At 27.2% G+C, this 14,744-nt stretch overlaps 1 protein-coding gene across 1 annotated transcript in view; it reads right to left on the reverse strand.

Annotated features, from left to right (window-relative positions):
* The window catches only part of LOC129984040 (F-box only protein 38-like), a 39,758-nt gene continuing 25,014 nt past the window's right edge, over positions 1-14,744 (reverse strand). Inside the window, exons 10-14 of the mRNA XM_056093802.1 lie at positions 9,834-10,000; positions 5,050-5,222; positions 4,217-4,341; positions 1,964-2,080; positions 1-244 (exon numbers count right to left, since the gene is read on the reverse strand). Coding sequence (XP_055949777.1) covers positions 102-244; positions 1,964-2,080; positions 4,217-4,341; positions 5,050-5,222; positions 9,834-10,000 — 725 coding nt within the window. The 3' untranslated portion in view covers positions 1-101. The remainder of the gene's footprint in view (positions 245-1,963; positions 2,081-4,216; positions 4,342-5,049; positions 5,223-9,833; positions 10,001-14,744) is intronic.

Consider the following 14,744-nt stretch of genomic DNA (forward strand, 5'->3'; position numbering starts at 1 on the left):
TAATATTTGTACTCAATGTCATTTATTTTCATTTATCTTAAAATAGTAAAGAAAATTCAGCATACATTACAATGGTATATATTTTTTTTTGGCAAAATAAATTAATTACTGTCACTGAAAGGTATATAAAATGCAGTTGTCTTCCTTTTCAATTTATATTTCCTATGAGTACATTCAGTGTCCATCATGGATAACATAAGATTATCTTCTGCACATTCATCGCATGCTTCTGGAGCTGGAAATCCTTAAAAATACAATGGAAACAATAAATAAAATTATAATTTAATTAAAAAGTATCATTAAATAACAAGGAATTTTAAACTCTTCACTGGCTTCTTCTTTAAATGGGTAGAAAGACTTCTGTAAGTTCAAAAATTGGAGAAAAATAAGAAAATGAAGCATTAAAGAACACTAAAAGAAAATCATTTTGCATCAGTTTGTTATTCTTCTTACCTTTCGAAAGTTGTTCAAATGAATTTCTAGAAATTAAAGCAACTAAATATTTAAGTAAGATTCAAAATATTAACTCCCTGAATTCAAATCAATTACTTTCAACAACAATTTTTTCTTACAAATATTGAAGAATCTTAAAAAAAATTGACTTGTTAGTTTTTGAAACATAGACTTCTAAGTCACAATCTTCAAATTCAGCAGCTGTTCTATAGCATATGTAAGAAATCTTAGAAATTTTGTTTTCTTAATAAAGATGTGTTTTATAAAAACTATTAAATATTTTATTATTATTATTTATCGCTAAAACTTGAAATTATTCTGAGAAAATTTATAATGCCATTAAAATTTTAATATCTCAGAATAAAAATGAACAAACAAAAGAAAAAATAGTTTTCAATATATATTTTAATATAGAAAATCAATGAACCGATCATCAAACCTTAAAAATTGGTTTGACATCATCAATTTTCATTTCATATCAAAATTCATGACCTCTTCACATGTCATCAATGATTGCCTGCCCCTGCCATTTTTGAGAGAAATCAAAGAAACACTGCGTCCCTCTACATTATATATGAGAAAATCACCTTACAGAATTGCAAGTCCCAATAACTGGACAAATTTCAAAAATTTTAATTTAGATGAAAATTTATTATCTCTAAATATGTAAATGATAGTCATCTGCATTCTCTGACTTCCCACTTTGCAATCTCTATGAGAAAAACTTGCAATAAAATTCACTGCTCCAACCACTAAACCATAAAAAGTGCAATCTAAATTGTGAATGATAGAACTCTTTTATTAATTAGATATGCTTGCAAAATGGCAAAATTAATTGGTGGCAAAGATTAGTCACAACACTCAAGACTTGTCTTTTATTTTGCAAATTTCTCAAAAATGATACCAGGGAGGAGGGAGCTGAACATGAAAAATGAATCTGCTAATCGTGAGCTTTCATCTCTTCCAATAATAATGTTGAATGTGCAAGTTAAATCACTACAGGACACACCGCTTGATCTAGCGCTATGAAACATCACATATATGTTGGAGGAAAACAATATATATCCTTGGAGCAATTTTAAAAAATATATATAAAAATTTAGCCAAATATTGGCATTTTACTGCATTAATTTCTGAACATATTACAGCACAAGAATTAATTTTACAGCACCTTAAAATCCAAATATAACTTCTTCCATCTCTTTAACTGATGATTTTTGTTTATAATTGATTATTTCAATTTAAAATGCATACATGATGAGCAACATACATGAAATACATACATGATGATTAGTTACAAAGGGGGCTAGTTAATACATTATTTTAAAATTTATGTATTAAGATTTAATGTAATATTATTACATTAATTTATGTAATAATATTACATAAATTAATGTTATTAAAAATCATCTAAATTAATAAAATCTTAAGAAATTCTTCAAAATTGAGGTAAAGTGCAAAGCAATATTTATGAAATAGATAATATCATTAAAATTTTTTTTAAAAATACCTTTGTCCCAAGATTTATTTTCAAGAAGTGATGTAAAAAGATGATCGTTAGTTAAAATCTGATATTTTCCATCTTTACCACAATCTGAGTCATTCGATAGTGGCAATGGGAATACTCCTAGTAAGAGAAAAAAGGTACTCTGGTTAATTCTATGAACTATGTCACTTATATCAAAAGTATAAATATCAGTAGCAAAAATATCTCAAAATATTTTTAAAACCTAATGCACAATTTCAAATAGAGAAGAGTAATCTTTTTTTAAGTAACCATGAAAACAAGTCAACTGGACAAGTCCATCAAAACAAATCAACAACCCTGCTGTAGCAACCAAGATAATTAAAAATTAGTCATCACAATAACACCAAGATAGGAACTTTGATTGAATTCTAAGGGCAATCAATATTCGTGGTACAATCCTTCCTGTAGGAGGTATGCTCCACCAATGAAATGGAAGGGACTTGACCCCACTTCTTATTTTACTCACCTGGGAAGAAAGAATTAACCATCATAAAAAAACTTCCCATCCTTATTTTTGGGGTGTTCTTGTCGCTACACTTTTTTTGTGTAAATCCATCTTTGTGCATTTAACAAAATATAACTACATTACAAAAAAGCAATGTTATAAATCATTAATCATAGAATACAATCATGTAGCCAATATGTTGTTTTAAAATGAATCCATTTTGAAAATTATTAATTTTAATCTTTCCAGGCGCAAAATCCTTGTTGTTGTATTGTTACTTCTGACACTTTACAGGCCCGCTGACAGTTATCTGTCAACAATTTAAGCCAAGTGAGCGCCTCTTGTTTTTTCAGTAGTGTCAACCAAGGCCAAGAGTACGACTCAGCTACTTCATGCTTGCAGAACCACTTTTTACATGAGGGCATATTCACACACCTCACAGATAGAACACAGAAGAAGAAGAACCATGCCCAAACCAGGACTCGAACCCAGATCATGGGGAAGTTACGCTACCCCTATGCCAGGACACCGGCAATCCTTTCCTAATATATGCTGTTCTTCAACCAAGTCCATATTTTGAAAGTATTGGAGCATTTTATAAATACAAAAATTTAAAAATTGCAATTTTTATTTACTAAAACAATTTTTATGTCAATAATGTACAAGATTTTTTTTAAAAAATTATATTTATAAATAATGCATTATTTGCAAGCCGCAACATGACAGGAAGACTCACATATCAATTATAGAAAGTGATATTCCTGCTTGACCTTTCCATTAACTCCTTCATTGCTTCAAGAAATTTGTTACCACTATATATAAGTGAGTGACTGAAAATTTTGAATGAAAATTAATAGCAAAATGCTAAGATATAAATGAAAAATAAATAGTTAATTTTAATACAAAATGTTTTTTTACATGCCATAAAAATTCTGTTTCATTTTTAGCCCTGATTATTTTATTGTACTAATCAGTTCTGAATAAGCTTGTTTTTTGAACAAAAACTTGAAGGAAGAAATAAATTTAACTGCTTTGTAATAGTGCAGGGATAGGCATTAAGTCGATCGCAATTGATCAGTGGACCACCAAGACATTTTGAAGCCTTTATTAACTTTACTAAGATTTAAGACACGCATACTAAAAGAAACATATTTATGGAGCATTGTATTCTCTTTAACTCTTGAGGTAAACGAGATTTTTCTCCTTCGAAATGACATGATTTTAAAAGCAAGTTGTTCAAAACCTAAAAGTAACTTTTGGAATCTAATATGTGGACATATCCTAATTTTAAAAAAGTTGCATATCATTTAACATTGTTCTTTGGTTCTACCTACCTGTATGAATCTGCATTTTCAACAATGAATATAATTAAGAAAACATATTGTTCTATCTCGCAGATGACTACTTAGAATCCAGTGCAAGATTAGCAGTTAGTAATCATATACCAATATTGGTGGACAGTATGTAGCTTTAGTTTTCTACTAATTATAATTATAAAAACTAACCTTAGATGAAAATGGTTTATTTTTTAATGTATTTTGAACTCCTTGATATTAAATGCATTATTTGATATTATTATATTTGTGACAATTATTATAGTTGTTGTTATGTAGGTAAATACATATTCCGTATATATTATTAAGTTATAATAAATACTGTAGACCTACACCACTGAGTGGACCACAACACCTTGAAAAAATTAGTAGTAGTCCATATTACTGAAAAAGTCTGTCCATCCCTGTAATAGCACATATTTTATCAAAATATCAGAAGCAATGACTAGTACTTACCATGGATTCTTCTTAAAGAATGGCCATAAGGGTATCGTGATCTGTTTTCTCTATGAAACATTTTTATCCTCTTTTTCCTATTTTTTCTTTCTTTTACTAACCAATGTTTATGGAAACTTTGGTATCTAAGAAAATGAAAACAGATTTAATAAATGGGAGTTAGCTTATATGGTATGTGTGTATTAACCACATGAATTTAAATAATCACAAAAAACTTGAACACTAATCTATTGACTATATTCGCCAACAAGTAAATAAATGAGTTTGAAATTTGTGATGTGTGGTTAAGGTAAAAGTTCAACAATGGCATGCAGTTAAAATGCAAGCACCATCTAACTTTATAAACATAATACAAAAGGAAACTTTATCATTAAATGTATGGATAATAATCTTATTACCTAAATTGACAGTCAATGTCAGCTTCACTAATATGCAGAATTTGAAACTGAAATTAAAATCATTTAATGATCTAAACAAATAGAAATAGATCATCGAAAATATACAATCTTGTATCTTTTGACTATATACATTAAATTATATTATGATACATATTAATGACTACAACAGTTTTAACAACTAATAAGCAACTAATAAGCTACACATATTTAACATTATTTTTAGTCTTAAAAGGATGCCTTTGCTAATAGTTTTCCATAGTAAGAATATCAAAGAAAAAATTTAGGCTATCTGCAATAAATAAAAAAGATAACAGTTTATAAAATACGAAAGCATTTTTTTTATTTATTAATTAATTAATTTTTTATTTATTTATTTTACCCTATAACAATACAGTAATTTTTCTGTTTTCTCAACCTAATTAAAGTTGTACTTACACGGGACTCTCATACATTTTGTCAGTTATATCAGTCCATGCCAAAAGATTTTCTTTGGCAATAGCTTGAACAATTTCATTAGCAGGACTTGTAAAATCCTGATATAGGACAATATTAATATCTTGAGCAGCTTTTGAAAATATGATTTTCTCAGTATCTGATGGATAATAGACCTAAAAATAAAAAATATTAAATTATTTTTTAAATTTTAATTACATTTCATATAGTACTTAGAATCCAGTACCAGATTAGCAGTTAGTAATCATATACCAATATTGGTGGACAGTATGTAGCCGATGTTTTCTGCTAATTATAATTATAAAAACTAACCTTAGATGAAAATGATTTATTTTTTAATGTATTTTGAACTCCTTGATATTAAATGCATTATTAGATATATTATTATATTCGTGACAATTATTCTAGTTGTTGTTATGTAGGTAAATACATATTCTGCATGTATTATTAAGTTATAATAAATATTGTAGACCTACACCGCTGAGTGGACCACAACACCTTCAAAAAATATATAGTAGAATACAGGAAATTCAGCTTTTATTTCTTATATATGAAAAAACAAATATTATTAATTTAAGCTAGCTAATTAAATCAGGTATTAAAATTTAAAATATGCCTTTTTTTCCCATCTTTCTTACACACATTCTTATAAATATTTTTTTTAATCAAATATGTGTTAATATTTACCTTTCTAGTAACATGGATTGGAATTATAATTCTTGTTTGATTATGCAATCATAGCTTATTGTATGTAAGTGTTTCTTAAATATATTTCATTTTACTAACATCTAATAATAAATACAGAGACAAAGAAAAAGATGGAAAGATTTACTAACATATAAGTCATAATTGAAGATAGGCCTGATATGATTAAAATCCTACTAATTTTTCAATAAAAATGATTTTGTACAATAACATTATCTATGATTAAATAACTAATATTAACTCTGAAAAAAATTAATCTAATAAATAAGATTTCATTCTCACAGATTCTAACTCACAGATTCTCAGAATTTAGAAACTAGACATAAAATTAAAAGATTTTAAAGGTAGCAATTTAGATGATTAAATGCACTTTAAATTTACTATAAATAGTGCATTTATTGCTTTAAAAAAATTGTAACAAAAAAAAAACAAGATTTAAACCAATTTTAATTAAATTACATCATTTTTCTAACAATTTTTCTCTTTCTCTATTGTAATTATACGCAATGAATGCTACTTTTACAAGAACAATGAAATTAGTCCAGGGGTGTTTGTGGGACCCCAAAAAATCCCCGGAAACTTTTACGGACTTACTACCGGCATTTTGGAGTTTCGAGAAGGGGGGGGGGAGAAATGAAAAATTACAATTATGAAGTATTGAATGACCTAATTATAAAAGTTCAATGAATTACTTTTTTTTGCAAAATTAATAGCCATAAATTTTCAAACATATAAACTACTACATTTTATGCAAATATTTTAAATTACCTGAATTAATTCTTTTTAAAAAAATTATCTAATTTCTGTTGCTTTTTTTTTTATTTTCTGATGTTTGTGGGCTTGTCTTTCTTTTGTGGTGAACTTCATAATTGCAGGAAGGTTGACTTTTATTTTCCTCATTTACAGTTGAAGAAATTTCCTCGAGAACTGCACATGCAGAGGTAGAAGCAGTTTGCTTTTCTGCTAATGTAGAAGGTTTTTCAGAGACTTTTATAGGCGACTCATCTGAAATACATGTTTTTAAGTCCTCTTGATATGTTTTCCAACTTCTGTTCATATTCAGTAAGAGATCTTTGTGAATTGGATCAGTCATTGGATTTTTTGAGCCATATTTTTCACATGAGGTTTCTTTAGAAGCCATTAAATCATATTTAATAGTCTGCACTGCATCTAGGGAATCAATCTTAAGAGAGGTTCTATAGTCAGTGACAAGCGTATCCATTAAGTTGAATGCACTTTCCACTAATGGGCCATGGAAGCAGCTAAGGCAGGCTTTGACCAATTTAGCCAATGTAGGATACTTATAATCATTTGTGAAATCATCTTTTAAATTAAAAACTTTAGACCAATATTTATCAATTGTACACTTGACTTGATTTCCACTTTCATCAGATGTGTAGAGCATTTCTTTGGTGATATCAATATCACTCTGGTATAACCTTATTTCAGCTTCTACTTTTGACTTTTCATTATCACTAAAAATATGGGACATAAAAGATGATAATTTTTCAAAAGCTAATATTGTACTGGTTTTACCTCTTAGCTCTGGATCTAATGCTGTAAAACTAATTAGATATGAATTTTTAAGGGGTAATTTCTGTTTCATATGCTGAAATTTCAAAGTGAAATTCTCTTGCGTACATAAATAAAAAAATATTTCAATAAGCGAAACGAAAAATTTACACGTGCATCAATAAATGAAACGAAAATTTTACACAGCGGAGAAAAAAAAGTTGCGAAGCGATCAATAACAAATAGCTAATACAGCGAAAAATCCCCCTTCTCTACTTATTGGCGCCACGCCAGGAGAGATAAGACCTTTGAACCCAGAGTCACGTTATCGCACATCTGGTTGAACGAAGTCTCTCCCTTTTTTTTTCTGCCGCGCCTACTTGCCGAAAAGAATCCAGAAGAGAATGTCCGAGAACCGGGGGAATGAGTCATAACTCGCAATAAGGAAAGAACAAAAAAGAAGTTTTTTCCCGCTTTTCACGCATTATCACTGCCTTTGGAGAAAGAAAGGAAAAGTTTTCACCACACACACTGACCTTGCGTTTTCTGCTTTCAAAGCAAACAAAATTACCCAGATCAAAATAAATAATTCATTATTATTCCTACTTCCTTTTGAACGACGATCCCCGGAATTTCCGGGTATCGAAGTTCAAAATCCCCGGAATTCCGGGGTTTCCCCGGAGCACAAACACCCCTGTTAGTCACATTTAAAAACACATCGATCATTTTATTTCAAAAATGTCATTCACAAAATGACATAATAACAATAATGTTTTAAGAAACATCTTATGGTTGATCTAAAATTTGGTGTTTTTCATACTTTGATATAAAGACCTCATGTGAAATCATATTAATTACTCAATATTTTCAAGTAATTATTTTCACATTCATATATAGACATACAACAAGTCCTTTCATAGATTTAATCAAAATTTTGATACAGGTCTATTAATTAAGTGTAAAGACTACATACTAATTCTCAGCCATCAATTTTGTCAATTTATTTTTAAATTGTCCTATTCATACAAATAAAAAAAAAAATTATGAAATAACATTAGGTAAAATTACTATATACTTAGTATAAAAAAGTATTATTTAAGAAACAAATTAAAATATTACTTATTCATATAAAACTCTTTTTTGTTCTAAAATATCAACTACATTAATGGTCTACTTCACTTTTTACAATTAATGCATGTATATGTGTGGTATAATGGTAAAGAGGCAAAATGTTTTCTATACCAATGCAGATTTTTAAAATTTTTTGACTGAGTAAGGTTAAGCTGAATTCAATGCTTAGTTAAAATTATGCTAAAAATTTAATAACACAGAAGAAAACAGAAAATTCTATTTCTGAACAATGAAAAATATTTAATTCAAAATAACTAAACAAATAACATAACTCTATAGTACAAGAAAAGGAACATTATTCTAGCTAAAGTAAATCTTATTTAAATTTATTAAATTAAGTGTGATGAACAATAAAACTCAGTTTAAATACCTCAGTATTAAATTATAAATCAATACAATTTCATGTTTCACAGTAAAACATGACAGTGGTATAAAAGCAGAAAAGAAAAATTAACTCTAATGTTAGAAACAAAGCTTATCTTGAGTTCTCTCTACGTTCAATAGCAATAATATGCTTAAATCCATGACCTTGCTGTACATCTTTTCTAATAATACACTTGAGCAAATCTCTTACTGCTCCAGAGGGGAAATCTGCCAAAAAATGAGTCTAGAACATTTTTTTAAAGTTATTTTTCCCCCTCTTCATAATACATGGAATCTGACAAGATTTGAACAATATTTTTATACTCTCTCTGCCATTAACCCATGCCCATAACAATAATAGCAAGTGAATATTTAAACAGGAATTATAGACTAATGCAGCTGTAAGTTATATTGTAGAGCAAAATTGCTGTCTTCAATCAATCAATACTCCATTATATCTGCCCGTTGTTTTGGCATTTTTCAATTTTTTAAATTAACAATTATTAAGATAGTAAGTACTTTGCTACTTCAATCAACTAATTGAATTCAACTGCTTTATTTCAGTTGAATATGAACTCAATGTAAAAGTAAAAAGGGGGGGGTGAGCAAATATTGAGTTGCAATTGCTTAATTTTCCATAATAATAAAAAAATTAATAAGCATTAAAATTGATAAAAATTTGTTTTCCGTAACAAAATAAGGACAATTGATACAATTTTCCATAACAATAATATGCATTCTGCACCAGAGCAATGCCTAGTCATAACAACAATTAGGCAACAAAACTCTGTTCAGCTGATAAGAATAAAGAATACAGATTTTCCATATCAGTCAGTATATCCTAAACTTATTAATAACAGTAAAAGTTAATAATTTCAAAACTCAAAACAATAAAAAATCATGGAATTTATTTAAATTAATTGAAATCAATGACAAACATTAGTGATTAAGAAAAAATACAAAAAAAAATTCACATTCTGATAAAAAATAAATACTTTATATTTAATTTTAAAGAATTTTCACACACTTGTAAATTAAATAAAAATATGCTTTACCTGCATACATGGTTCAAAACAGACTAGTAGTTTTCCTTGTGTTACTAAATCTAGAGTTTCATTTACTACTACTTCTAAGCTCAGTTTAGGACATTGGCTGACATTAAATCGTTCCAGATAAGGAGAAGAACCTATTTGGAGCATTTTTAAAATTCGACATGCCTGAACTGAAAGATTAAAAAAAAAATTATTAAATAATAAAAAATATTAAAATATCTATCATCAATTAAATATTTTATTAAAAAGTAAAAACATTTCACAATTTTTAATTAACTATATATTATATAAAATGATCAAATTGATTTAATAAAATTGGTATTATTATAATTATTGGTAATTGGGCCATTAACTAATGATTAATGGCCAAACAAATCAGCAAATATATTACATTGATCTATTGACTATGTTTTCCAATAACATGCAGTTAGGCCTAAAGTTTGCTAATGTCATGTGATAAATACACAAATTCCATACATTCCAATGTCAGCATGCAATTCATTCTTTTTTTGAAATTAAGAAATAAAACCATCTTTTGTATAAGGAAAAAGAATTGATATTTGTCTTCCTATTCCATTATTCCCTTTTGGTATTACTCTCAAAAATGGCATTAAAAAGAATTAAAAATATCTGAATGTATTATGCACCTAATCCTTATTACAAAGATTTCTTAAACTATGGGGAATATATAGGGTGGTTATAATTAAAGTACAAGATTTGAAGGACTGTATAAGAAAAACTACTTGGAGTATATTGAAGAAATTTGGTGTATGTTATATTTACAACATGGGGTAATGAATTACAATAAAAAATGTTAATTCATTTTTTTGGAATAGATGGCACTGTAGATTATTAAAACGTGTTTACTCTGTACTATGTCAAAATGAATACCACTTCAATTTTAAAATCATTATGATGATAAAAGTCATATATCTTTAAGCTATAGCCATGACTTTGTCAAAGGTAGAACATGCTCTGTTAGTAAAATATTATTACCAAAAGAATAGTAATTATAGTGCTGCTTTGAAAGAATATTGCCATCTTAAAGATTTGAGAAAATGACCATTATCTATGAATGGCTTAGAGAAAATGATTACTAAATTTCAAGCTACAGGAGAACTCAGAGTACTCCCTGGAACTAGAGGAAGAAGATCTGTGAATCAGAAAGTTGTGGAAGATATTAGGGAAGCAATTAATTCAGGGTTAGTGAATCAATGACCTGTAAGTGCCAGAAGTGTAGCAAAGACTTTATCAGAGCCATGGGCGACCATACACAAAGTCTTGCACAACATTTGAAAATGATATCTGTATAAAATTAAAATTTTGCAGCACTTGCAACCAGGTGATCCACAACAAAGAATTGATTTTGCCAACTTCATTCTTGCCAAAATTAATGAAAATGAAACATGGATTCGAAAGATTTTGTTGAAGCATATTTTACTTTATCCAGACAAATCAACACCCAGAGAGAGAGAGTGTGTGTGTGTGTGTGTTGGTGCTCTACAGGCCAGACCGTTTGACCTACAGCTACCAAATTTGGTACATGTATACCTAGGAGGTCGGGAATGTGCAGCTGGGGTACCTTTTTTATGTTTTTTCCCCACGCTAATGAGGCTAGGCTTAACATTTTTCGGCCAATTATTTCAAACAATTCTGTTTATTTTCTTAATGTTTGATGCATTTAAAATTAAAAATTGTTAATTAATCGATCTTTCAGATTCATTCTGAAGTACTTTTGAATTAAAATAAAACAGAATAAAGAAAATTTAAAATTTCTAATCCACATAGCATTATCCCAACTGGCGTAGAAAAATTCACACATTTGCATTACCGTAACTGGCATTGAAAATTCACACACGCGCATTGTGTTCTGATTATTGACAACTATTATCAACGGATGCGGACTTAATTTAAATTATTTTTAGGTTAGTTGTATGCTTTTGTAATTAAATTGTATTTATGTTAGTTATATATTTTTTGTATATGCTTATAGTTTTAAGTACATCGTTTTTTAAGTAGTTTTTTTTAACGAGTTTTCAACCCATTATTTTAAATGATTCGTTTTATTTTTTAAGTGCTTGATGCATTTAAAATTAAACATTGTTAATTGATCGATCTGCTCATGAAGAATCTGAGAAAATTTTATTGACAAATTCTTGAGATATTACATAAATTAAGAAAGATATTCTTTAGTGCCCATAAAGTTTAAACGCTCAGTGATTCTGTTTTCTGTAATCATATTATAAAAAAAGTCTTTGTTTCAGTAAAAAATATTATTATATTAATTGCAGATTAATCTTTTCCACTTTAATTTAAATAATAAATTCTACGGGAGCTAACAGAAAATTAAAGAGATATATATTGCGTTATGACTGAAGGCCTTTATAATATTATGAGTGAATTATTATATTTAATTATACGGCAATCAAAATTTGAAGTTTTAAAATATTTTGATGAAGAAGCTACTGAAGTAGGAATTGCATAAAATATGCAATTATTAAAATTTTAACGAACATTAAGATGAGCAAACTGGCTGGTCGCCAAAGGCGGCTAGTATAACATATACCAAATTTCTTCAATACACTCCAAGTAGTTTTTCTTTTACAGTCATTCAAACACTTGCATTTTAATTATAACCACCCTGTACATAAAATTTAGATTTAAAAGCTTATGCAACAAGGAAGCTACACATGGAAACACATGTATAACATATAATTATTACCATAAAGATTAGCACATTTTATTGAGTCGATTAGGATTATAAATTTCAACTCCAAATGGGATCATATATATAAATTATGCAATCTTTAAAAAGTATTAATAACTTAACTTTTATCAAAATTTTCAATTCAGAAAACAAAAGAATATCATTTTAAAACATTTAATCAAAACATTTAATAATTCAAGCATGTATTCTTAGAATTATCGATTATTAATTCCTTTGCATATTTTATTTTAATTTTAAATGTAAAATCTTTCCTACATATATACGATAGCTATAATTTTTTTTCTCCAATCAAAATGCAAGCACAAAAAGGATCCAATCAAAAAAGTTTCTGTAAGACATAAGGTGATTCATTCAAAGTTCATAAGTCATAATATCTTTGACCTCTTGAATTTGAAATAACTTTGCAACAGTCAAAAACTTCAATTCAAAAGAACAAAAATTCCATTTTTATTAAAAATATTTCATTAAAGTATCTTAAAATTTTAAATACCTTGATTATCAAAAATTTTTAATTTTGCAATGAAAATCAAAATTTCCAAGTAATTTATTTTAAAATTATGTAAATTATTAACATACATTTAAAACATTATCTGTAATTTGAATTTATTTTAGTTAATTTGATGCAAAAAATAAATATCATAAGTGAATGATTTCTTTAACAACATTAATTCACTCAAAAATTTTGTCGTTATATAATAAACTAAGCAGGAAAAAAATAATAAAATATTTCTCACATATAAATAAACTTTTGTATGAAATATACTGTTATATTAAATATATAGTATATATAAATTTTTTTTTATTTTGAATTTTCAATTCATAATTTTTGTATCTAAAGTGCTAAGAGTAGTTGGATTAATAAAATAAGTTATTTGAAATAATTAATTTTAACAAAACTTCATTTTAATTATAAATTTAATAATTCTCAAATTACTAAATATGCAATTATGATTATTATTTATCTGTTAAATTACTTATTGTATTATTATTAATTATACATAAAAACTTATACATATTAAAAAACTTTAATGTCAATTTTGATTTTGAAATTGTCATTAACTATTAGACTCAACTATTCTTAATTTGATTTTTGGGATTAATTAAATTTTTAATTGTTGGTCCTATGAGTTAACGAAAAAGTAAACTAAATACTTCAAAATACATTTAAATGATTGAATAAAATTTCACTAATCTTTTTTTAATTAAAATCATTTTGGTAATTATTATTTAAAAATGATGAAAAAAAGACACAGTCTTGCAAGTAAATAAATAGCCAAAATTTTTAAAACCTCCAAGCATTAAGATATTACAGCCAAAAAAAAAAAAAAAAAAAACTTTATAAATTATTTCCATAATTTTATTGTTGCAAACAATGTGATTATTTAGTAACTAGTAATTACTAAAAAAAAATAGTAATCACAAACTTATTAAAGAGATTTGCAAATTATTTGTGTAACTAAAACATAACTGAGAATGTAAATTATATTAGTACAAATAACTGAATTGTAGTAAATTTCAGATTTCCAAATAATTTTTCAAACAATATTGAATGAACAAACTTTAGGATAAAAAATATAGCTGCAAATATTAATAACATTTAATAATGTCAAATTTCATTTTATGAGCACCTCTCATAACAAGTAATATTTTGCATAACAAGACAGCACTGTATTCAGAATCTAGCCTATATGTCGGCTATTAATCTGTATTCAATGTTTCTTAGTTGATTTTTAAATTAAGACAGAATTATAAAATCTGCACTTAATTGCAGCTTCAAAGCAAATATGAGTCACTTTAGTAAGCATTATAATTTCATATTGCTTTATGACAGAGAAGTATTTCAATAACATGCAACACAACTAAAAGCATAGCTGACAATACTATTTGGTGTCACAGCAAGAAATTGTGCAAGATGCTCAGCAAAGAAGAACATAACTACTTCACTATAGCCTCAACCTTTCAGTGAAATAAGGGAGATGCTGAAAGTATGATAAACTTGCATGATATATTGAGAAGTATTACCTTAACAACCCAATAGATATGTGCACAAAACATTTATTTAATGATAATACTATGTGTCTCATTTTTGCCAAACTTCGAAACATAGGTAAAAAGAAATGTCTTTAGATGAAATTCTTGTAAAAAAATATCTTAGAAATAATAAATTATATTATAAATCTATTTGA

The sequence above is a fragment of the Argiope bruennichi genome, chromosome 9, assembly GCF_947563725.1.
Source record: "Argiope bruennichi chromosome 9, qqArgBrue1.1, whole genome shotgun sequence".
NCBI classification, from domain to species: domain Eukaryota; kingdom Metazoa; phylum Arthropoda; class Arachnida; order Araneae; family Araneidae; genus Argiope; species Argiope bruennichi.